Consider the following 26243-nt stretch of genomic DNA (forward strand, 5'->3'; position numbering starts at 1 on the left):
TCATTATGCACTTGTTTTTATTTACAACACACACCATTTTCTTTATCCATGGAATGGATGGATTAAAAACAAAACTGCCCAAAGAAGACAGTGTACAGTCTGGCGTAGTTATATGTACATAGTATGCGTTATGTTTTGTTCTTGTTCCTTTTGAGTATATACTGCATGTATCTGTGTACAACATCTAGACTGCAGTAATTGCAAAATGCTCCTCGCCTCTTCCGCGCCCTTGCCTCTCTCTGGCGTATTGGACTCCGTCTAATCAGCCCCATCTACTTCCTTTAATGACACTCCAAATTAGCCCTAATGCTTAGCAGCATGTGTCAAGGCAGACTGAAAAAAAACAACAGCAAAAAAAACACAGAGGAGTCTGGAGGCAACCAAGGACGTGTCAGTGTGGTGAAACCTTTTCGTGTATCCGAACCGTCAGGCATTTCAAGCGATATAAGGGGGGGTCATTGCAAGAGGATGCAACCTTTTAAAATTTGATTTACCTCTCAAAAAATGAAAAAAACAAAACAACCAGACATCTGCACCAAATGAGTGTTTGGGGGAGTAGCAGTCGGCGGCTGTGAGGCCAAATAAAATAATATATTGCATTTCATTTTCCCACTTTATTGACAGCTTCTTGCCCTCAGTACAATGCAATGTGAATAAATACGGCAGTAACTACAGTACAGACCTGCCTCGCTGACCATGTTTAATTCACGCTCACTGGAACCATCAGACCCCTCGCCACAAACACACAAACTGAGGAGACGCCACACACAATACTGAGCCTGAGGGCTTTTTGCTTCCACCTTTTTAAATTACAGCGATCATGGATCAACGCGAGCGCGTATGCACGGCAAATTCAGAGCTGCTTAGGGACAGCGACGACGCTCTCTTTCTGTTCTCTGGAACTGAAAATTTCACATGGGTAACAAAGCAACGTCTGTGAATCTGTGTGTGCGCTCGGCAGAAAACCTGCAATGCTGCCCAGTCACTTCATTGAACCATAAAGGGAGAGGCCGGTACAAGACTGATCATGGACAACAGCTATGAAAGAATGACATCTTAGTTTATCAACGGCATGCATTGCCCTTATGAAAGATTTTATCTGTTACAAATGACGGTAAGTAAAAGTTTGACCTGTCGACCACAGTTCAATTAACCTTCCATGAGTAATTAAGATGTAAAAATGAGAATATATACCCCACGCTAAAATGTACCACCTCGATATTAATGGAAGATTATGTTGTGTGTCCTGTACAGCTGATGTTAACGACCGTTTCAAGTAAAAGAGTAGCAAAAAACAAGGAGCACAAATATTAAAAAAAGGATCATTTACATGATGAACGCTCACAGACGGATCATCAGGCCAACTCTGAGGAGTGCTTCACCGCGCAAGGCAATTGTGAGATATCTCTTCAGGATCCAGGCTGCGTAGGTTTAGCTCCACTTCACTTGTTTCCCAAACTCTTCAAAACGTAGGATTTATGTGAAACACTGCAGATCGTAATATATATTTGTCAGACTTAATTTTTGTTTTTTCCGACATTCCTCTAATAGCCAGGCTTGAGAACTTCTATGAGCCTTTTTTAGTAATTTAACTCTAGTGTAACATACAGTAAGTGTATTGAATAACGGTTACATTGCATAAACCAGCCTGGTTCTATTAATGAACACACAGGCAGAAGTGGTTCAACCTTTTTTTTTTTTTTTTTTTTTTTAACCACAGTATGTTTCTTTATTCCTGCTGATTAATTCATGTTACTTGTTCCTAGACATGTGTTCATCGTTACAGCGGGTGGAATTCGTGGAAAACCAAATAGGGATGGAACAACTGGAGCAGCAGCACCGGCCGCCGCCGATCCAAAATTGATGAGATGACTTGTTTTTTTTTTTTCAGAAACGTATTATGCGGCTTTCCCAACCCCCTCTTCTCTCTTTTCATTACGCTCCTTCTCCGTATCCTGGTCCGTGTGGAGTATTGTGTAAACTTACAAACCTTGTACAAAAGTTAAAAGATAAGAAAAGAAATATGGATTGGTTAGATTTAAAACCGATGAACTAACACTGTTAACAAAGTCGGCATGAAATAAAAACGAAAGAGGAAGCAGGATGTCATTAACTGACACTACAAGACAGTAGGTACCGTGGATAATGTGGGTAATTATTCACACACACACACACAACTAACCTCCCCTTTCTCTCTCCCACCCTCCAGTGAGGCAGTGAATAATGAAATGAAAGCTGATAGCCCGTTTGCCATGAGGCGTTTAGCACAGCTTAGCACATTTTCAAGAACACCGAACCCACCGTGGATCAAACCGTCCTTAACTACCGGTTGAAAGTTGCATCATGGGCAGAAATGAATGCCTTCATACGCTGTTTGTATTCCCACTATGTCACTTCAACATCCAGACCAGAGAACCGGAGAGAGAAAGAGGAGGGAATTTAAGCAATCTGTGATTAAGGCAGTCTCATAAATATTGCAGAGAGGTTTTTGGCCCCTGTTTTGGAGATAGACTGCCACAACAGTCTTGAGTTCCTAGCTCTTACTAACGGCTGCGTCCTATCCCAACAGATTACCGAGCAGACGAGTGGATATGAATAGAAATGGCGAAAGAAAAAAAAAAGTCAGAGTATGAGCCACAATGTTTGATCCATGGAAGAAAAATATCCCATCAAAAACAACATCGAGCAGTAATCCTCTTTGGAAGAAAAGGTCATATTTGGTTTGTGTATCAGTCCTCCACACAATGAATAATCTTTTACAGGGACCCTAAATTTAAAAAAGAAGAAAAAAAGAAAAGCACAGCTCAGGGCAATTTAATTAAGAAGTGAAAGTAAAGTAGAAGCCTATGTCTAATTTGTCCACTGAAATCAGTGCTAGGGGCTTTTTTAAGCAGTGTGCAGAGATGGGGATAGACAAAGGTCCCACTTTACAGTAGCTTAACTCTGTCTCACTTCATTGAGTTCATTCCAGGATACAGAAAAAAGTCAAAGCAGATACATACATATTAGTTGGACATAAGGGATGAGGCTCCGCCACTGTCTTCAGTTGAGTTGTGCTGATCATTTCTCTCGCTTGCAGCTTGCCCATTACAAGTTTTGAGCAGTTTTGAAATCTGCCAACATGGCAAACCTCATGTACTACACCCTTTCCAGCGTTTCCAATTACTGTACTTAGGGCTTCAAGCAATAACTAGACCCATTATCAGAGCTTCACATCCCTTCGCTATACAATCCCTCAGACCCACTCCTGCATGGAGCGCTTGCAGTACAGTATGTGGCGCTGCGTGCTCTTCCTCCTGAACTGGAAAACGGTGTAGAGGAGGACCATCATGCACAGCGCCAGGACGCAAGGGATAGCGATGGCCACCGCTTTCTCCGTGCCCCCTGTGCTGTCCAGTTTGATGACAACGTCAACGTCTCCGTTGTCGTAGTGGCGTTCCTCCGCCGCCGGGGGGCTCCAGTCCCAGTCTGGGTCGGCAGGTAGGCCGTCGCATCCCATGAAGTCCCTCAGAATGGACCTCGGGTAGCCTGGCTCGACGCGAAGCAGCTGGTTGTTGAACTTCCAGTACTCCTTTCCCTTGTAAAAGTAGGTAAACCCTGGAGAGAGTGAGGGACACGAACAAGTTACTCTGCTAAATGCATTATGCTAAATGCATAATCATACAAATGAAACCTTTAAACACATATTTTTAATGAACATCCTATTTTCCTATGATTCAAGAGTAACACATCTCTATTTCTTACAAATGATGGTAATGTGATGCAAACAGTTGAACTTCCTATCGGCAATCCTACCAGCATGTTTTGCGGTCATACCATTGGCCTTGTCCACAAAAGCCCCCTGTGGCGAGTCTGGGATGCCCTTCCAGATGGTTATGGATTTAGGGTAACCTGGGTCCATGGTCCTCATTTCCTCATTGTACCGCCAGTATCTGTAGACAGGACATACACAAACACAGTCAATGCAAATGTCTAGCGAGCCTGTCACTCTACACTTGCAGAAGGAAATGTACTAATGGGAGCTAACTACAAGAAAGAGCAAATCACACTATTTTGTTAGCGTACACATGATAATGTGCAGACCCTTGTCTTTAGTCACTGATCAACTCAGCAGTCAACCAACGACAGCGCTACAGCTTTAGAAAATGCACCGGCAGCAGAGTGCGACTTGATTCAGACTGAAAGTTTTCAAAGACCCGTGGCCTGGAAAGTACAGAAGCAATTAAAGCCAAATTTTAGTAAACTGTGGGCTGTACCCTGTGCAATGTGCTTGGGCAGAAACACTGTAGGTGCTTTCTATTCTTTAGTAGGGAGAATTATTTTTAGTCCTAGTAGGGCCATTCACTTGTGATCAGATCACCAAGTTAACTAGCAGCCGTTGTGCACCATGTAGCTAGCTAGCTCTGCAGACAAATGAAGCCAACATGTAAGTTCTTTAAATGGCATCCTGAGAGAGAAACTAGATGTGAAGATGAACAAACATTCTGTGAAGATTTCTTTTGAAGCTCTGTTTGGTGACACCGGCTGTTGCCATCTTGTCAGTGCCCGACCGTGTCCAACTCCAAGCTAATTCAAAAATGGTCACAAAGGTGGAGAGTTATTTGATGCCTTCAAAAATAGCAAGTAACCTATGACGATAAGCGTTGTAGAAGATGAGATGAGATACATAAGGTACAGGCTTATTTCTGTTTTGGCGTTTTAACATGTAGGTCAAAAGAATTGACTCTAGTGGTCATCTGAGGAACTGCATCCCAGGTTGTCTTCATATTTCTTGCAGCTTGGTCAATTCCCATAAACACCTTTGTTAAAATGTCCAAATTTTAACATGAGGTAGGTTTAAAATGGGCACTTTAATGGGAAAATTAGTGCAGTTTCCAAAGGGTTTAACTCATCACCATGAACAGATCCATTAGAATTTGACCATCATACATTTTTTTCTAGTTTGGTGACACCTTTAAGAGAATAGTTTTTTTGTTTTAATTTGAAACAGTCATGCAAAGGACTGTGTTATGATGCTCTCAGAGGATATTATTTCATTATTGTAATTTTACCTTTCTTTTATTTCCAGGAAAAGCAAAAACAATATAAAAATTGCATCTTGATGCAAACAAAGCAAAAATCTGACTTTGCAGCAGGCTTCTGTATACGTTGGTCACAGTGTCAGTCTATAGACTGCAACAAATGTCATTTTATGCTGATTATTTAATGACAATCAACTGACCATCCTGCATTTCACATGAAAGAACCCGAGTCACCCGCTCATACTGTGTTTACAAGCAGAATTGTTTCTGAAGTCGCTGTGACTGATGTTGTTTTCATACACTGACGATCACACACATAAATCTTGTCACTCTTGTCACACGGTGTCAATTTTCTGAATCAGAGCAAACGCCACCTCATCATGCACACACGCCCAGATAAAATCACACTTGAGACGGCGCACTGAACATCCCGGGTTGTCAAGACGTAGCATCATGTGGTTCGGGATGACAGTATCATGACAAAGCATTTTGTCAGCGTTTTGTCCCACCACTGGGTCCTGTGACCTCTTCAGATGTGATTTATCGGGACAGCTGAACATGTGAGTCACACTGGCGTACTTTCAGACTACATGACCGCTACAGCACTTACAGACAAACACCAGATTCACCGATTTTGTTGTTTCATTTTTGCTGTTTTTGGAAAGAGTCACTGGTTCACATCCACCTGCAGGTGAGTAACTACAATCCGGATAAATCCATATATCGACACAGGGTAATACTATAAGTAGTCTTTACTTAACAGAAAAGGGCCTAATAGACTGTGCTAAGTTTTTGCAGAAGCTACAATGACAGCTTAGACCCCTACGCAGAGTCTGCACAGTCCCTAGCGCCACAAATGACATGCACCTCCCCTAAAATGTAACTACGATGACTGATCCACTTAGTTGTTACGGTCTGTGTCTGTGTCTTTTTGGTCATTGAATTTTCCGTTCAGAAAAGGATATTAAAAAACAAAAACAAAAAATTTGTGGTTATTTGATTTTCATCTTAAAATTAAAAAATAAAATTGAAGTTCAAGACATTTTTTTTCATCGGGGTCGAAAATGGATCAAAACAAAGACAGAAACAAAAAAAGTGCCCTTTTTTCCCACATTGTGCGACTGTAAGTTGTCGTTTTCAAAGTAAGAGCACGTATGAGTGCGGGGCTGTGGAACATTGACGGACGTGGTGCATTTACTAGTTGCGATCAAGTATTTAATTCAAATGTATTTTTATTTTAGTGCGTTAGTTTTTTTAATATAATTCTAAATTTGAATTGATAGTGATCTTTTAACATTAAAATAAAATCTATTTAAATTTTCGTCGCTCAAAATATACGTCACAACTGCCGACATGCGACACCCGCCGGCAGGTCCAGCCCGCTATTTATTGGACTTTTCGACCCCAGGTAAGACAACCACGGATAAATCCCTGTTATGTTACATAAATGCAATTTCGTTTTCTCTGTAGCAGTTATTTCATTTCATAAATGCAACACACTTTAGGCCTAGCATAGAGGTAAAAACGATATATGCAGTGTTATCTTCATTTTAGATGTCAAAGGGGTTTTGTGGCTCCCAGTGTTTTCTTTTCTGTGGGAAACGGGTCCAAATGGCTCTTTGAGTGTTGAAGGTTGCCGACCCCTCAGCTAGGGAAACCACAGATACAAGTCATGTATTTGGGAGGTCTGACCAGAAACAGCACCGTCCTCATACGTGCTCTTACTTTGAAAACGACAACTTCCGGTTGCAAAATATGTTTTCTTACGACTTTATTTTTTATTTTTAGAAACACAGAATGAAAACAGACCGTTTTTTTAAAGAAAATAAATTGATAAACATAAAATGATAAAGGAAAATTAATTGAATTTCAATTTTAAGTTTTGAATTTCAATATGAAAATCAAATAACCGCTCATGTTTTGTTTTTAATATCCTTTTCTGTTACATATTTGCGACTGCTTCTCCATCTCCACCACTATCGAACTGTTTGCTTTGGATCAATACAGACGGAGCACATTGAGGACAGGTTAACTGAGGAGGTTAGGAGATACACGGACATTTGTATGACTTGTGTTTGGCGAAATTTTGGCAAAGGTGTCAGTCGCCATTGTTAGAAAGTGAAGCAGCGAGTAGAAACAAAAATGAATCCGACCGGGGAAAAAGACACAGCGCCTACTCAGGTTTTTACAGAGAGAACCAGACTGATGAAGTATGAATGTCTCACACTGGTGTTGGCTAAGTTATGGTGTCTATGTCTCACAGTACTCTAAAAGAGCCTTAAGAAAAACAAAACTGCACCAGTCGTTTGTCTTTAGGATCCATTAGAAAAAAATAAAACCTGCATCTAATAAACCGTACATCACAAGCACAATACTTAAAATAATCTTATTAAGATTTGAAATACTTTGCAACATGCATAGTACTGTGATGACATTTATATATAAAGCAGTTTACTTCCTTTTCTGCAAATTATGTCCAAAAAATTATTCCAAGCAAATCTTGTGTTGCATCCATTGACCTGCATCCCTTCCTCGTTCCACAATGAGTTCATGCGACTGAAAATGCCAAGCAGAATATTCTGCCATATATTGTGACGCTGTCATCGGTTTCTCCTCCATACCCCGCAATAAAAAGGCTTCAGTTATTTCAGTCCCGTTTACGTGCTCAACTAATATCGCACACAGACCTGTCTCCTTTGAAGAAGTAGGTTTTGGCCACGTCCTCCCACCATACAGCTGTCTCGATGCTCTGTGTGGGCATGCCACTCCCGAACAGCGAGATGTCCTGAGGGTATGAAGGCTGGAGAGTTGTGTCCTTGAAGACCCAGAAACGGTTTCCTAAAATACACAGGGAGCACAGTTAGAATATACTGGGACAAAAGCATTATCATGAGCACGACCTCAAAAATCACACCAGACTGAACACAGCGGCCGTTCAGCTGATTCAAGACGTCTGGGGCGGCTGCTTTTTTTGTTTGTTTTTTTTGCCAGTGAATCTATTTTTTTATTTATTTTTACAAGCCAAGCACATCACCTTGGTTAAAGCATATATGCACAGCAGATTAGATCTATAATACAACGCGAGATGATGCCCTGAAAGGCAACTCCGTTGAGACTTGTGAGTTTTGACTTTCATTGAAGCCATTGTTGCATTTAATTCAGTTTGATCACATGTGCCTCGGGGCGGAGCAAACCGGAGCGGCGCTAGTAGTGCACTTGCAGTAAGTAGCTAGACACTCACATGAGCGCAGCCACGGATGCACACATGGTCAAATCCCTCTGAGAGAATAAATAAAGCATGAGGCACTCTGATCCCACTGGGTGACAGATGTCATGTTAATCTGCCTGATGGACGGACAGCTCTACCAGACATGCACCCGTTCTCTCACAGTGCTGAATGCAAAACAAACCTCGCAGTCGACCGGTCAGAGCGACTAAAGATACTGTATGTTAAAGAGCTGCACTTCTGGAGATGATATGTACTGAAAGACTATTTTAATTCATGAAGAAGAGATTATCTTTCTGTGAGTGCTTATTGTGGTTTCAGCAGGAAAATGTCACCGTTGCTGTATTTGTACTTTAAGTTTAAGTCAAGTGTCAATGTATTGTATTGTAATATTCATTGTACGTTGTTACTGGATGCACTGATGCCACCGAGCAATCACTAGGCAAAACCTGGGGACAGGAATGTGCAGCACATCACCCGTTTGCTCTTGTGCGTCCTCATAAAGCGACAAACTAGAAGGTGACCCACTCCTGAAAACATTACTCTACAGCACTATCAGTGGCTGCAAATTCCACAGGGTGCCTTTAATAAATGATAATGTGAAGACAAATGCTAAAAATATATATATGTATATATATATTACCTTTGAAAAAGACAAACTTCCCTTCGCTATTTTCGTACACAGCATCAATTTTGGGAGGCAAGCCTTTCCAGAAGTAGTTGATCTGCATGGGGTAGCCAGGGACCACTGAGTTGTCCCGTACCCTCCAGAACCACTGATCCTGTAGAAGAGGACAAACCACCATCACTCTCATCACCATCGTCCCAAACTGCTTTGACGGCAGCAGCCGTGTTTGACGAAGATCTACTTTACCTTGAACACAAAAAGCTCCTGTCGGAGGATGGCCAACGTGTTGAAGCCTCCGTCACAGATGTTGGGTTTGGAGTTGGGGTTGGAGGGCTTGGCTCCCTGTGGGGGGCGGTGCGGTCTGGCGTGGCGATCGTGCTTACGCGGGTCTGATGGAGGGTGGAAGCGAGGAGGAGGGACCGTAGGTGGGGGCCTGGTAGGCTGCGGGGCTCTGTCTGGTGGACCTAAGGAGACAAATCTTACTGTTCGATTTTGTTCCTTAGCGTTCGTGAGATTATCGCACTTTTTCTGACCAATGCACCTTTTATTTTGGCACTGATTATTTATCCTGTGCGCTTCTCTTTCAGTTGACTCACATTGCTATGAAAACACCAGTTGGCTGCCCTCTTTAACAGCTGACAAATGCTTCTTGCTGGCATTCAACACAGTATGACTGATACAGTACCATTTGCAATAGTGACTAACCAACTTCAGCAACAGTAATGCGTTCTCTTTCTATTTTTATTTCTAACTTTCTAAATGACCTAGTCACTGTGGAAAGTTACCGTAGATTTTCTGGATGCCCTGCAGGTCATCGTGAGGTAGTTTGAAATTCTCTGTGTCCATGTACTGGTAGAACGGAGCCATGATAGCCGTGGGGTCGTTGGAGTGCTCCAGGCCGAGGGCATGGCCCAGCTCGTGAACCGCAACCAAAAACAGGTCGTTTCCTGGAGAGGGGATAGAGGGAACACCGGTCTGAGAACACGACGCTGCATCATATGCTAGTGAATGCAGGAGGAGACACATATTTTTATGTAGCTGCTGTAAAGCCTTTCTCCACTAGTGACAATCGGTTCAAATATAGTTATGTGTGTGAGAAAACGGATAGAGAAGGAAGATGCATGGGCTAGGTGCAGGGAAATTGAAACAACCTTAATTTAGAACTTGTAATAATCATTCCTCTTTTCTTTTTTATTGTAAGTTGACTACGTTAGTGTTTAAAACCGCTGGTTGGACAAAATGAAACACCTTGTACCTTGCACTACGTTATGCTGCATCATTTTACAGACAAGCCATTGAGCATATAATTGATTACCACCCAGCCAGGTCCACTGGGCTAACGTTTGCAGGTTAAGATTACTGGAGGTACATTTTCAGGCAGGACCACTTTTTATTTTCCACTTCCTAAAGGAAGATAAATCGCATGTGCACCACAGCTCACGTAGAGCAGAGAGACACGCGCTCGTGCTCCTACCTAGGGCGGTACACAAACGCCCGTCCACGTGATGCACCTGAACACTGGTCCGGTACAAGCTAACACTGTGGGTCTACTCCATATCACATTCGAGCACACACGCAAATGAAAAAGAAAAACTATAAATGTCACGCTCAGTGTATATAGATATATATAGTCAGCGTGCTGCTCACAGTGTCAGCTCGATTTAGAAAGAAGTACACCATTTACGTACAGCTTGTGACTGAGGCTGTCCCCAGGAGATTGTTGCCCTTTACAACATGATATCCACTCCTGCCAGCAGCGCTGCACAAAACAACTACTGACCCTCAGCCAGCAGCTAAAAGGTTATACCACCCCCTGCCCCCGTTTATCTGACACAACCAGCCTCTTCCACCTAACCAAAAAATGTCCAAAAGGACTCCTAGGGGACGGGCCCGTGCTACCATTAGCGCACATGTCAACATGCAACATTTACAATTACGCCGCTGTGAAAGCCCATTAACGGTTGCGCGGCTTCCCAGACACACAAGCTGAGACGGGAGCTCTTCGAAATCAGCCTCAGCAGTCCTAATGGATAACCATGGGACAGTGCACAAGGGCGAACATGGATTTGACTTGGGAGTCTGAGACAATTACCATTAGAGGATGAGAACAAAAGAGAGGGTTGGAGGGAGAGGAGCTGATGGGGAGGAAGCAGGTTCCCAGAACAAACACAACGGGAGCTGTAAACCTCCTCCTCCTCCTCCACTAATAGGAGTATACAGTGTAAGCGTATGGCACATGGATATTAGCTAAGCAGCTCGGTGGTGCTCTGGCTCTGACAAGCCCCGGCACCCTGTAGGTAGAGTAATTAAAGTGTGTTTGGTAGCATTGGCTAAGGAAGGCTATCTAATCCTCCCCGTGACACAACACACAGGAACATGAAAACTGCAATGGTTCAAACGTGATTTTAAGCGGACCTCTTTTTGGAAGCACACAACTGAGATACATCAAATTCAGTAAAAAAACTAATAATCGTGATCACGTGCTGGCAACCAGTATCTTAAAATAGCAGGATATTCTATCCTGTCAACTGAAGAGCTTATTAGTATTAAAAAAACAAAAAAAGAAAACATTAAAATCCTGACAGATGGAGTGATGCGCCTCTACAGAGCACAGCCAGATCAAAGACATCTCTGCAGTCTTTGTTTCTGGCTAAGTGTCCCTCACACCCTGCCCCGTGATACCATCTCTGTCATAATGCCCTCCTGCCTAGTCATCTGTATTTCCATCATTTGCTTCCCTTATCTGTCTCCTCCGATGTCTGCTCTGCCTTCTTTTTTTCCCCGTTTCTCCATTATTTCCCCGCATCTTCCGCACATTTACTCGCCAACAGATTTCCTCTAATTCCCTTTGTTTTCCCGTACTCTTCATCTTTCTGCTCCATTACCGTTGTCACCCTCGCCCCAGCGCCACGCTTTCTCCGTCCCTCAAAGCCGACACCCTACCTACATTCCTTTCACCCACCGTCGTGGTTGGGGTTCCCCAGGGTCCACGGCTCGTCCGAGTCAAAGTGCGTGTCGCCTCCGATGCCCGGGCCTGGGAAGTAGGCGTGGGCGAGGAATCCCCCCTCCCCGTCGAAGGGTGAGCTGTCGCCGTGAAAACCTGAGGCGAAGATGATGGTGATGTCCACGTCACGCCTGCCAGTCTCCAGGGCGCTGTACGGAACGGCCTCGAAGCGGAGGGGAGTCACACCTTGCCACACGTCAAAGGCCCGCCGGATGGCATTGTGAGTCTCCCGGTCGCCCACCTTCGGTGTGACGTTTTTTATGCTGCGGGCAGAAAAACAAGAGGGCAGGGACGGGAAAAAAAAACACATGAATTCGCGTGGAGAAGATGGGGGAAATAAAACACAAGCCCTTGCCTCTTTATCTCATTAATTTCTAGTGAACGTTTTCACGTTTCAGAATAAGGAGACGCTTAAAAAAAAAAAAAAAGAGAAAAAAAAAGTTGCACTTGACACAACTATTTCAAGCCCAGCAGCTTTCACTGAACTTTTAACACAGCAGTCGTTATCAGTCTCTGGCAGGCAGAGAGGAATGGGAAATCTTCTCCGCTCATTTCCTTGAATAAAGTGCAGTCAGCAGCAGCAGCAGCAGCAGCACCGGCTCAGCACTGATTGACATTCCATTAGGAGAGGTGGCTCATCAATTCAAATTCAGGGAGGAAGGAAGGATTTGAATAAATTGACAGTGTTATCATCCATTACTGCAGTAACCTGTCAATTTGCAGTTGTGCCAGAGACCCGTTTATCTGTTCTCCTCAGAACCTATTAAAAGAGGGGGCTTAATCAGGCCATGATAAGATGAGAGTCTGAACATTTTTTGCTGAGATTATGTATAATTTACACTTTTATAAAAACCGAGACAGAGACGCCTTCCTCCCTCCACGCCACTCTGCTAAAACAGTTTTGTTTCATTAAAAGGAAATAATAAATGGAGGCAGGTTTAAAAAAAAAGAAAAGAAAGAAAGAAAAGAAAAACAAAACAGCTTGATCCCATTTTTCATTTTGCCAGCGAGCTATTTATACACCGCAGAGCAAACATGCTCGCACGTGGGCAAATGTATGTGTTAATCTATGTGTTTCCGAATGTGCGATTGTCACTATATTTTTATGCGTGAGCTCCCACGTACGTGACGTTATTTGTTCAGTCTCTATGACAACAAAGAGCATGTGAGCCCAGGTGGCTGGAGACGGCGGAGACGAGAGACGGCGCGGAGGTGAGAAAATTAACACTGGCGTTTTCTGAATGTGAACGCAACAACGAGCGCAGCTGATTTGGGTGGTCTCTATGACAACTGCCGCCTCTGTCTGTCACCTGTAGGTTATGTGTGCACGCTGCCACTTCTGTCCTGTCAGCGCGTATCTCCGCCTCCGTGACCTTGAAGCACTTTTGAATTTGTCCGGGACCCCGCACCGTGGTTTCTGCATCCAACTTGGAAGAAGAAGAAAAGAAGAAAAAGAGAGAAGAGAAGAGAAAAGAAGGCAACTTAAGCATTTTAGCCAAAAGTTTGGATCATGCTTTTCTTCACGGGACGACACAAAGCTCTGAAGTGAACTCAGAGGTTCTCTTCCTCACAAAGAATCACAACAGCAAACTAAACTACTACAGCGTTTCATTCATACCACATCATATATCGCCACTACTACGCGACAAAAAACAACACATAGACGGAACATGGATTCTCACCTCAGGGTGATATCACTGCATCATCATGCAAAATGAGAAGAGGGGAGAAGCATTAAAACCTTCGCCTGAGGTTGTTTAAGGTGAGGTGATGGGGAAACATTTTCTATCCCTCACTAATCCACTGATATATATTGAAATATTGATAGCTTTCCTTCTGCGTAGTAAACACGTTAATGGAGCAAATGCATTAACATGAGATCAGCGAAAGTTGAACGTGCTGCTCAGCCTGTACTGGTGCAAGCGCATATTCACGGCACACGTGTATACTCACTCCTTGGTTTTCTCATCCAGCGTCCCTGTGACATTGAGACCATAGACCCGCTGCATGGCAGCGATGGCCGAGTGCATGCTTTGGGCCGAGCGCAGCACAGACATTCCCGGTTCTGTGCGGGGAAGGTAGCCATACCTCTGTAGCCATCCCTGGAAGAAAGGAAAATTATTTCATAATGTGACTTTTTAATACTTATCAAAAAACTCTTTCTTTTTTTTTTTTTTAATGACTGGAAGGCTTGTGAGAAATGTGTTGGATGTTGCACATTTAGCAAGTTGCTTGAGATAATAAATGAGCTGACGACATGCATGTAACAAGCAAGCTGTTGTAATGGGAGCAATGCATCAAAAGTGAAAGGCGGTAGAAGAGCCTGTTCTCTTCACACATTTCCTTGAGCTGCCACTGTTAACTTGACTCTCCCTCGTTTTGTGTTTGATTAGATGTGGTCGTGCATCTGCCCATTTAAATTGCATTCATCTTCCTGAGAGGCTGCTGTACAAACACAGACATTCCTCCAGTACAATGATGCTCGAAGTACTGTTTATGCGGGGTAACTACCCGGCCTTTTTTTCCTGCAAGTGGTGCATCCAACGTGCTGGGGGGGAAAGTGAGGAGGCTAAAGGCAAGACTGCAGCTGCAAACCTGCATCTTTAACCTCCACTCCGCCGCCGTTCCCATAGGAAGAAATCAATATGAATATGAAGCAGCATCATTCATTCTGCATCGCACAAGAGGCTGTGACTAACCACTTACTCTCATTATCAAAACAACAAAGAATGCGCCGCGCCGGTTGTGTTTGCAGTGTGCCTGAAATGTTAAGGAGCTTTTTTTATTGATGCTAGTAGAATTTACAACAACGCACGGGCACACAATGTTGCATTGTTTGCTTAAACCGCCTATCCTGCAGTGGTTGAGTTTTAATTTCTTTGTTCAGGGGCACCGTGGGCAGCAAATGCACACAGCATCTGAATCCCTGCTGGTGATCTTAGTCAGTGTTTGTGCCTTGCGGCTTCCAGTCAGTGCACTTGTGCAGGACCGTGGCCCTGCCTCCCCTCGACCCCACAAAGCGACTTGGTACGGAGAACAGAGGTGAGGCTGAGCATCATCCGAGGGTCAGACCTGAAACCGAGGCCCGCGAGGCACCCACACCGTCCTGCAGCTGTCCACATGCCAACCAGCTGCCCTCCCATAGCTACACGGCCATACGAGATGTGCTCCAGCTAGCTAATCTCACTAGATGTCTCCTCCGTCCATCCCTCCCCCTTCCGCCTCCAGCCCTCTCTCTGCTGAGCTAAACGCCTTGTTTATCTGTTTTTTTCCCCCTATCTCTCTCTTGTGGGTGTGTTTCCTGTTTGAGTTGTGTTTGCTCAAAGGCACAGATTTCAGAGAGATATCGGGCCGATTTCAGTGAGCCGTAAAATTGAATAATGATGTGTGCGTGTTACTGTCAGCTTCAGTATTTAATTTGTTTGGAGTGGTGGGAGGGGAGCCTGTGGTGAGGATGGGAATGGCATCAATTAATAAGGTACAAAAAGCAAATCCTATTATGCAACTTGTGTCTGTAAATGTTTAATCTCCTCCAACACTGTGATGCTGCCAAAGCACATCTGACTTCATGATGACCTGTCAAAAAAAAAAAAAAAAAAGTATCCAGCAGTGAAACACGATGCTGCGAGGCATCTCTGTTAAAATAGACCTATAGTGAAATCATATCTGGGTTGCACATTCGGGATCAGTGGGCTCAGTTCAGCTCACGGACCGCAATGTATTAACCTCAAATGAGCATCCTTCTGTTTCGTTGCACCCTGCATATGAGGAATGCGTGATATTTTCAGTGCGTGAGCAGTCCTGAGAGGCTTAAAATGTCTCCATGCTATGCCTTGTGGTAATTGTGGCCGCCGATCGCGTGGGGAGTCAACATGCATGTATTTCACGCGGAGGCAGATGATGTGGAGGAGAGAGCACGGTCATTTATGATGATCAGGGAGGGAAGGCCATTTATCTTACCTCAACGCTGAACTGACGATCCTCCTCTCCGGACACGGCACGCGAAATCCAAAGCAAAAGATGCAAGCAGAATGCTGCCGCGTAAAAGCAATCCGATGGTTTTCTTCTACTGGAGGATACTAAGGTCATAATGACCTGTTTTTCCCGAGTGTTTATTAGAAGAAGCCGCCCGTCTGCTTTGGCTCTTGTGTCAAATGAAAACCATCGGGCGAGCTGTCAAGGCAGATTCAGATGAAAACGAGAAAAGGACCCCGCGTTTGATAAAAATCCCGACGACGGTATAAAATGTTCCGATGTCAAGCGGAGATAACTCGGCATGTTAGACGCGCTGCCCTCGCCATTCTTATTTACATCAGGGGCTACATCTATCCAGCAGCATCAATGGCCATGTACAGTACCTAGTCTGCGCAAGATAGGCTCCCTCCCGACTCGACGCCTGCGCTTTGATTTCTCACACAGCGCAGCGCTGCTTGGCAGCATCATGAGAGCTGCCCTGAGCAGAAGGAATGAAAACACATTCTTCACAACTGCATGTACACCTGACTTTTACAAAGCAAAGGCTACGCACACGGTGCACTTTGAAGCGCACTTATAGTTGGATGGTTTGATCTTAAATTCTCAACCAAGGCCCATGTACGGATTTATAAGCCTGCATTCTTCTGGTGCTTCGATAAACGCACGGGAAACACTACCAACCTTTGTGCACGACCAATATTGGGCAATAGGCAAATAATAATAGACAAACAAAATAGTTTGGATCGTGCCAACAATGGTTCACCAAGCACAGACAAGCATCAGGCACAAAAACCCAATTCTGACCCCCTACTCTAGAAATATTTGTCCCACAGTTTAGCTCCCTGTTTTCTGACGTGAAGGTCCAGAGCAGAAGGCCTGACAGTTTCCCAGTGCATAACTCTTGTAGAGTTTCATAGGCCAGTTAAGGTTCATAAACATTGTCAACAACCAGCCTCAAGCAAAACAAAAAAGCCACAAGATGGCAGTGTTTCCTCGAGGAAAAGTGGCCCCCAGTAGCTATTTACTTGACTGAACACTGAGGACACGGGACAGACCAGCGCCTCAGTTCACCCCAAATAAACTAATGAGCCAAGAAATTGATCTGACATTGATTTGATATGAAGGGCATGAGGGAAAAGGGTGAAGACGCAGCTCATGACAAAGTCTTTACATGAAATATTCACGAGAGAGGGCTGAGAGATTCGCTTGGATGATTTATTTTTTTCGCACTAACATGCAAAAATCTCTAGAGAAAACATTTTCCATCCACCTTCTGATCGTCAGACAGTTTATCATGACAACAAAAACTGAGCAGGCCGTATGACATTCAGGCCCCTCTGTGTGTTTTGCCTTTGTCCTGCATTCTTGAGGGGGGGACTACGGATTTCAAAAAAGGAACCATCTCAAATGTCTCAAGTACACGTCCAAATGATGTTGAAAGACTGCTGAGAAATTAGAGCTGGTTATATCCACGATCGTGTTCTATCAGTCATTTACACAACATGCACTGGAATGAACGCCGCCTGCCAAGCTGACATATTTGTGGCTTGACACAGTTCAGTGCAAAATGTGCTCCGCTGGAGCCGGTTAGCTTAGCAAACCCTTTCTACTCACACTTTGTAATGACTCAGAGATGCCGTTTCCTGTAGTTTGTAATCTCTGGTTGAATGAGTTTAACAAAATGAGCCGCCACTTACCGGAAGAGCGATTAAAGAATCTCAGTACTGAGTTCTTGCTGTCCGAATTACCTAAATTCACTTTGTCTTCTGGAGCAGCAGCATGACTAAAATCCTATTTGTGAAACAGGACCTTTACTGTTTAGTTTACGTATCAGCGGAATTTCCAAGTGTTGCACAGAAATTGAATTACAAATGTATGCAGATGATGCAGTGGTATTTGCGCCTGCTAAAAATCAAACAAACAAACAAAAACAAGCCAAAACTCACATCCTCTCTCGAAATCTTGGTCTCAGGCACTACACTCTCATACTCTACTACTACTTACATCCCTTCATAATCAAGCTGTCAAAGCCCTGGCCAAGAAACCACTGGGATTTCATGGCTGTAATATTCTCCAAAAAAGTATAATTTACTCAGCTTTGACAGTTTTATTAAATACTCCAGCCATATACTCACATTTAAGGGTCTTCCTGACTTTTTAATACTTTCATAACTTTAACGTACCGCTGTTAAAACCTGAAATATGTGGTAGTACATCAAAAGGAGACTGACTGCCTTTGCACAAACTGCATTTTGAATTAAAGGCCTGGATTCACTGCCTGCCAGTTCAAAGTAAATTCACAATTTTTTTGATTTTTTTTTTTCTCCACAGCCCGTGAGTCCACGGTTAAAAACTGGTCAGAACTTCCTCCACTGACCGTAACATCAGCTAGTTATGACATGTATATTCGAGCTCTTAAATATGTTTTACACTTACAGGCTGTCATTGCTAGAATTATGCTTGTACTTATCCTACTCATCCCGAGTTTCCCTTAGCATAAATAAAACATCTATCTATCTATCTAATTGAAGCATTTGCATGCTTTTCGCTCCACTTGCTTTTTCATTGTGCACTTGATTTTTTTTCTCCACACAGCTTCACTGGCACCTGTGAAGCGCCACTATTGACACTGTTATTGTATGCCCGACGCGCCACACGCATTGCATTTTTACAGCTAAATAATTAAGTCACCTTTGAAGCATGCACACACACACGCTCTTGCCTTCGGGAGATTATTCACATCACTCATAACTGTGAACAAGGTGTTCCATCTTTTGAAACAGGATGTGACTGGTTGAGAAGTTGAGAAAGGGATTCCAACTGGATTAAAACAGGTTCATTCATTTACTTTGAGGTGTTTACTGTGTAACCCATCAGGACGCCATGGAGACCACATGCTCTGACAAGTGAGCGTGGCTCGGAGCCAAGCGCCGGGGGCCGCGTCAGGAAAAACGGAGCAATAAGACCCGTGTTTTATAGTTCTTCATAGGAAGAGACTGTGTATTCACTCACTGTTAAAAAAAAAAAAAAAAAAGGATTCAAATATTTGGCTTTACTATTTTATTTACCAAGTCTAGCTCAAGGAGATTTGCCTCGAGGGGCACAGATGGTGAGATGCAAGGTAATCTCACTGGCTTCTCTAATTAAACCTAATTAATTGGTGCTTGACAGTTTGTTGTGAATGCCCGAGGCTTTTCAGCCACACTGCTGAAAACAGGATTTAGAATGCTATTATTAAAACTTCTGTGAATTTGCTCACATCTAATCCAAGTCTTATCTCTCGCGTCGCAGAAGTGGAAGCCACGTCGGGCGTCCAAAATAGAGCAGAGGCTCACGGGGAGACGTGTGTAATCTGAAAGCAAAGAGATAAATGTATACACTCTAAACCATTATGCATTGTGGAGATACGGTTGACCCACACACCTTATATGATGTACTATTTTGCTTTCTAAATTAAAGTTCATGATGAGTTTTCCAATGAAAGGCTTTCTATTTTGCTCAGTTTAACTTATTCTTGCGGCTAATGTCTATTCTCTCACATTTGATTGTACAGTCGTGCTGGTTGTTATATTTAAGTAATCCTTTTATGAAGAAAATGTCCTTTATAATTTCCCACAGCCCAGTTCAGACTGTGTTTTTTCACTCAACCAACGGCTTTTGGTACAGTACATGAGATGGAAAATCTTCATCATATTAAAAAGTTAATCAAGGTTGCAGTCTTCTATCAGCCAAGTAGTTGTTGCAGCCCAACTACGCACTATATAATACGGAGTGTGATGCTTGTTCGGGTAGACGCAGCAGATGCAGCACCTTTGAGTGACAGTGAATCCTATACGATGCCATATGTCCTACTCTGCTTTCTCGTGTCTGTCATGTAGAAAAAAAAAATGTACAAGGAAATAATGATGGCAACAACAACAGCAGCGGTGGCGGTGGTGGTGGTGGTGGTGGGGGCCGGAGCATCCTAGTGCATGTTCTCAAAACTAGCGAGATGTTTTGCTGGTCCATCTGGGCCCCATCATGCAGATCAGACGTCAGACCTCGAGGGCTGCAAATCACATCTCCAGTTACAACACGGTCACATAACTGTTCTGCCTCACTGGGCCATTTAATAAGCCTCCTCGTATAAAGATTAGTTAAACAAATGCCAGTAGAGGCCATGTCTTATAATGTCTGTCTTTAATTCTAATGATGCAAATTAATTAACTCATACAGCTTATGCGCAGTGATACTAAATGCTCTTATGTCCTCCCTTTATTTCACTTTCTTTTCATTCCCCAACGGTCTGGCCATTGTTCTGTGTTTGTTTATTGTTTCTGCTTGTTTCTGCTCTGGGTAGACTTGTGCAAAACACACAAAGTCTCAGCAGACCAGAGAATGGCAAATAGGAACCACTGTAACAACTACAACTTCTTTCTGTCTCTTTCATAATCAACAAATTGTCCAGTAGTGTAGAAATGTGCCACTGGTGAGGGGCCAAGGTGATTTTGTTCTCTCTTTCCTCATTTAATGGGCTCAGTGTGTGGCAAACCTTCGTTTCAAAACACTCAAATTCGTCTGAATTTCTGCAGCGGAATCAAAGACTTGACCCTGAGGGGGAAGATGAAATTTCAATATGTCTTAAAAAGCAAGACAGCATTATTTGACCTCGCCTGATTTCTCTTTCTTCGAAACATTCCAATTCTTCATCTTGGTTCTTCCTTTTTTTTTTTCCCGTAAATGACAACGACCTTGTGGACTTTTTATTCTGTTTAGCAACGACGGTCGTTAGAACCGACAAACTGACGGTTGCATCACATCCACGCCGCAGAAAACGGTTCACAGTGCTGTCTCATGTGAAACGTTAGCCATCGCATTAGCTAATTTCTCCTCGAGGAGAATGGTCATAATTCCACCCAACACAATAACCTCTTCCTCCAACAGTAGAGCCAAAGACAATTTGCTGAGCCATTAGGCTGCGATAATGAAATAAACACCGGCGTGAAAAATGATTTCTATCACTCCTGTCCCCATAGCGTCTGATATGTGTACACATTCAAGCCGCCTGATGTCCAATTACGCTCTGCTCCCATAAGGCAGGCGCTCTGTCACCAGTCTAGACTTTTCGTCCGCTCCGCCCCTGCTAGACAGCGATACCGCTGTCCTTTATGCATGCACATCAACACATAAGCGAGGGTGAAATTGTAATGCAACGTCAGGATTCACTGCCTCGTTTTCTTCAGCCAAATTCAGCGAAGCCTCCAAAATTTAAGTTTGACATCCTGGATGAGTCATCATCGTCATCATCATTCTCCTAACTTTCTAGGAGCTCACCTAAAATAGCTCCGAGGACATCGACATTTGTGCAAGTCTAAAAAATAAAAAATAAAAAGTGACAAAATCCAACAAAAACATTGTGACATTTGTCTGTAAACTTACCCTGCGGGGATGTCTCTAAATGTCTGCAGACAGACTGCAGTCACAAAATTGTACTTCGTCACCTGCTATGAAATGGTTCCATTATTATTAATGCCACTTACAAAATTAATTAAACATATTTTCATTGTTTTGTTTATCAGTTTACAGACAGCTGGTTACGTCGAGAATGCAACACAAGAATGCCACCATCTACTGTTCTGTTGTGCACCAGTTAATGCCATCTCCTTTTCTACCTGCAGAAAATGTATGTGTTTAACACAAACAGTTGTGTTTGAGTACATTAAAACAAGCTGTACAACAACAATTACTGCTCCTACTACTCTCACCGGTTTAATTGTCCAATATGACTTGAAGCCATTTCTTCTTGAGTGATTTGCACTTATATTTACCAAGAAACCATTGAAAATGTTTCAAATATTTTATTTTTTTGTTTCTCCAAGGTACTACTACTACTACTACTTCTACTGCTTCTATACACGGTAACCCCCTGTAAACTGAGACCAAGCTTAAGAGGAACTATACTGGAAAAATATCAAATGCCACAAAGCAATACACACATATACCCACATATCTTTACTAATTTGGTGCATACAGTTCATCATTCTTCATAAGTTTTAATAAAATTAGAGGGGTTGCCACAAAAAAAAGAAAAAAAATGGGTTGATTCAATAAAACTGTTGATGTGTCAGTATCTGATGATGGAGTAGCTGCGTTTATCTGGGCCTTCCTTCAACCACCAAAGGAAATGGACCACAAAAGCCATTGTGCGAAGCGCTTTCGTTTACTGCAGGAAGTTTGTTCAGCTTTTGGTTTATCACTGCACCGCGTGGAGCAGCTGGAATCATGGCAGCTCGCCTCCTCTCAGGTGCTTCTTTAACATTTCAACATTGTGTACCTTTCCGTGCTGGGAGCGCGGACTTTTTTTTTTTTTTTTTCCCTTGCGCCGTACCTGAGCACTGTGAGAGGCGCATCTGTCCTCCCTCCTCCACGTCCTCCTGACGTCAGAACAGCCAGTAGTTTGTCCTCTCTCCCTGAGCTCGGACTGCTGAAGATATCTGCGAGGAGGAGGAGCTGTCAAAGTTTTCCCGGAGAAGGAGAAGTCTTTTACTTAGCGAGAACCTAATCCAGTTTCTTTCTCCCCCACCAAAGTTTCGACAAAGCGGAATATCGCGCCCTGTTGGCATGGAATGACACATTTCGCACCAGGAGCTTCAAAAACACGATGGCAACCCGTTTTCTCAAGTGGATCACCCTCACCTCCCTGCTCTGGCTGGGCTCCTGCGTTCTGGCGGAAAAGAAAGGTATATGTGAGGGTGCACGTAGCTGCGGCGTTAAAGCACGCTTTAGCTTTTACTCGTCCCGCATTTACATAAATCCCACGGGAAAAAAAATCACAGGCATGGGCAGGAAGCCGCAGGGAAACTTGATCCAGCATTTGAGAAAAGTTTCTCACAGTCTCGCTCCTCAGCCTGTGACCTGGTTAAAGCCACAGAGAGGTTTCAGGAAAGTTTAGCTTTCAGTAGGTATCAGTACGGGGTGGTTGTCGCTAACGAATCCAGTCGCGTTTGTGTTGCGTAAATGTTGGCATTAATTGGCCAATTAGTTGATTGCGTAAATTGCGCACGTTTGTCACGACGACGACGATTAGATCCCAGAAGAGCCCCCCAAATTTGTACAATAATAGACGATGTTGATGAGGTGGGAAAGGAGGAGGAGGAGGAGAAGAAGAGGGGATGTGGACTGAGCAATGTATGACGTGTGTTACTTTAAACTCTTTTTAATGTGTTTTAAGCAGCTGATTATTTGATCACAAGTTTCTGACCGGTTTGTTCGCAAAATTCAAAAAACGGGACGTAGTGTCACCGGGCGCACACTGAAAATAGTCCCCATTTGGTACACTACTTCTATTTTTTTTCTTAGAGAAAACCTCAGGAGAAGTATTGCCACATTTTTCTCATGCTAAATCTTCTCTCTCCCCCTCTCTGTCTCTCTCTCTCCCTCCCTCTCTCGCTGTTGTCCGACCCAACTTTTCACATCCATTTGATGTATTCTGAACATCATCTGACATGATGAAAAGCTTGCTCCCTGTGTCCATATCTGGTCCTCAAAGTAAATTAGATCAAAATGCGAAGACAGCCACTTCATCTTATTTGCGCATGTGACATAAAGCAGATATTCCGGGAAGCTTGAGGCTGATGAAAGGCTGAATTCTGTTTCTTGGATTCCCCTGCTGCTCTTTTGTTTCTTTTGGCCATGAAGTAAAGGTCACACAAATCTTTTTTTTTCTAAATGACACCGCAGTGTTTTGACTGTTGCTTCAGTCATATTTGTTTTCATTTGTATTGTGATCTCTCTGTTATTTTGATATCTGAAATTTAAGAAATTGAACCTCATCATCAAAAGCTGGATAAACTAGACGTTAGGGTGACATTACGACCTTTGAAAATATTTGCACTTTGGTTTGAGTGACTCAGACCTCCCAAAGTCCAGATGTCAGAAGAGAAAGTGACCAGAAGTATCACTTAACTTCCTAATGGCTTTAACTTCCTATTCTCATGAATCATAATTGTCCACACGCACTGCAGTGCTCTTCCTCCATGAAAACAGATAACCATGTGCACTCAGTGCCATGTACAAGTTGCATCTTTATTGTCTGCTTCAAAAAGGAACAACAAGTGCCGGTTTTGACGGAACCATAACAAATCGGATGTGTTTGTGAGCCAAAAAGACAGAGTCCCTAAATATTTCCGGGCTTCTAAACAGACCAGACTGTGCACATTTCATGCAGCAGTCAGTCTCCCACAGTAAATAAGGATTTTGGAATTTTATTTGGACTAGAGAAGATTAGTAATGCAATGATAGCAGCTGTAATGATCAATATGGTATGCAGCCCTGATTTGTTTAATTACTGTTAATTTTTTACAACTGATCCAAATTTTTTATTTCCAGTGAAGGGCAAGCTCCACCATATGGTTTGACAGTTTCAGTTGTTGCTGTTGTCGTTGTTTTGTTTTTGTTTTTTGGCCAGGGGCAGAGACAGATGTTGCTATGTGGCACACAGTGTTTTCTTTGTGTACATTGTCCATGCAAGATGTGAACAAGATACCAAATTCCTGTGACGTTCGTTTGGCATCAAATCTCCAAACTAAGAAAGGAAAATAACAAGTGTTTTGATATGTGGGATGTTGTACAAATTGATTAACCCAAACAAAATGTAAATGAATTACTGTTATTGATCTAAGAAAGAGTAGCTGCAGGGTATGCTGATGTGTTGTTCGTTTGCGGTACGGTTATCCATTAACTTCAGCCAAAACCAAACATTGAAATGTTTATTGCACATAGCTATAGTGTGGCACTTCAACATATGTATTGATGTCTATTAGGGTGAAGTTCTTGAGTTCACACACTGCTATGTAAACTAATTGGCACGTGGTAAATCTCTCTGTGATTTGCAGTACACCAGCATTTTAAATATGTTAAATGATGAGATTGCTAGAGCTGAAAGAGGAAAAACCAAAGTAATGTGGATGGACTGGGGCCTTTAGCAGATACACAAGCTTAACCAATGCAACCGACGTTCAGGGACGTCACCGTCTTTTGTGAAGAATAAAGTTGAAGTTTGTGATACTCCTCCACAGGAGATCTTACAGTCCACAGGAGTAAGAGATGGGGTGGCGTTAGGCCTGCGCAGAGAGATTTACCACATGTTGACAGAGCTTGTGTAATTACTGTCACTGCCAGTAGGGGGAGAGAAAAAGATCTACAAGGCTCCTTTAATCGTTGCGTGATGACTTCTTGAAACACGGTTGGTCATGGACAAACAAGGTCTTGATGTTGACGTTGATACTGACATGTTAAGTCTGGATTTGGACAATATAGCCCAAACACATATTGCAGGTTTTATTTTGAGAATCATAGGTGCTATTTTTCTGTCTGGCAGGATAATAGAAGATTACAAATGCAGACTTGAGACAAATGAATGTTTCCTTTAATTTTTTCGATTATTCAATTCATGAACATGCGGCGCTGTAAGGTAATATTGGTTTACAGAAACAGCATTGTTCTAATTTTAGTGATAATTCATTTATGAGACAATCCACAGGGCCTTGAAAGGATGATATAGGCCTGAAGAAGGATAATATTCCATGAATGAGCATGTAATCCTTCAACTTATTTTTAAATCGCCTAACCAGAAGCTGTATGGATGATATTCAATCTAATTTAGTAGTGTGTGTGTGTGTGTGTGTGTGTTTGACCTGTTTCAGTGTGTTAAAATAAGGAGGAATGATAATATTAATTATAATGATAGATTATAACATTGACTGACTAATTGTTTAAATTACGGTGATAAAGTTCATAAACAAACAGTGACCATAAAAGTGAACAGAATTTATATAAATATTATGTTAGTTGTGGGATAAGATACAAATAATCTAAACCTAATGAGAGCACATCTATTGTGCAGAAGTGCTCTGAGGTGTAAACAAATGTTACAGATTTATGTATGACGTTTACTGCAGTGATTTGAGATGCTGTACTGTTAGGCAAATAAATTACTTATGTCCGCATGTGCCTTGCTCAGCAAACAATGACTTTGTAAATGCATATTAGTTTTTTTTTAGTAACAGTATAAAAAGTTTGTTTAAGCTTACATAACTGCGTGCAAAGAAGTTATTACTTTCAGCTCACCTTTAGCTGCTTGTGATGAGCAAGTCATTAAAGCCTTTTTGAAGGGAATTTGCGATTTGATAATGCACCTGACAGTGAGCAGCATCTCCCATAAGAAGCCCACCTGTCAGTCCCGTGCTCGGTGACAGCCTGCCAGGGTTTGACGGCTTCTGTGGGAGTCAGACAAGACTTGCTGAATAATAGAAAAGCTCTTCGTCCCACACGTTGGCTTGCTCAGTTTATTAACTGTCATCATCTGTGGGGAGGCTGCAAATAATGCCCACAGGTTCACCCAGCAGCCAA

At 42.9% G+C, this 26243-nt stretch overlaps 2 protein-coding genes across 5 annotated transcripts in view; one reads left to right on the forward strand and one right to left on the reverse strand.

The window, feature by feature from the left end:
- On the reverse strand, positions 1–16281 carry mmp16b (matrix metallopeptidase 16b (membrane-inserted)). Of its 4 annotated transcripts, none has more exons than XM_047590192.1 (11): positions 15840–16281; positions 13833–13981; positions 13562–13576; positions 13190–13306; positions 11838–12142; positions 9661–9822; positions 9122–9339; positions 8891–9029; positions 7709–7859; positions 3796–3932; positions 1–3597 (listed from the first exon to the last, which is right to left on the reverse strand). In XM_047590192.1, the coding sequence occupies exons 1-11, from the start codon at positions 15966–15968 to the stop codon at positions 3236–3238; spliced, it is 1884 nt and encodes a 627-aa protein (XP_047446148.1). In that variant the 5' UTR covers positions 15969–16281; the 3' UTR covers positions 1–3235. The 4 variants fall into 4 exon arrangements, with proteins under 4 accessions (XP_047446148.1, XP_047446151.1, XP_047446152.1 ...); XM_047590195.1 differs by having other exon boundaries at positions 3817–3932; positions 15840–16280; XM_047590196.1 differs by lacking the exon at positions 13562–13576 and having other exon boundaries at positions 3817–3932.
- A 5516-nt stretch (positions 16282–21797) lies between these two features.
- The window catches only part of egfra (epidermal growth factor receptor a (erythroblastic leukemia viral (v-erb-b) oncogene homolog, avian)), a 39985-nt gene continuing 35539 nt past the window's right edge, over positions 21798–26243 (forward strand). The window contains exon 1 of the mRNA XM_047589119.1: positions 21798–22573. Coding sequence (XP_047445075.1) covers positions 22495–22573 — 79 coding nt within the window. The 5' untranslated portion in view covers positions 21798–22494. The remainder of the gene's footprint in view (positions 22574–26243) is intronic.

Source organism: Mugil cephalus, chromosome 7, assembly GCF_022458985.1.
Source record: "Mugil cephalus isolate CIBA_MC_2020 chromosome 7, CIBA_Mcephalus_1.1, whole genome shotgun sequence".
Classification (NCBI taxonomy): domain Eukaryota; kingdom Metazoa; phylum Chordata; class Actinopteri; order Mugiliformes; family Mugilidae; genus Mugil; species Mugil cephalus.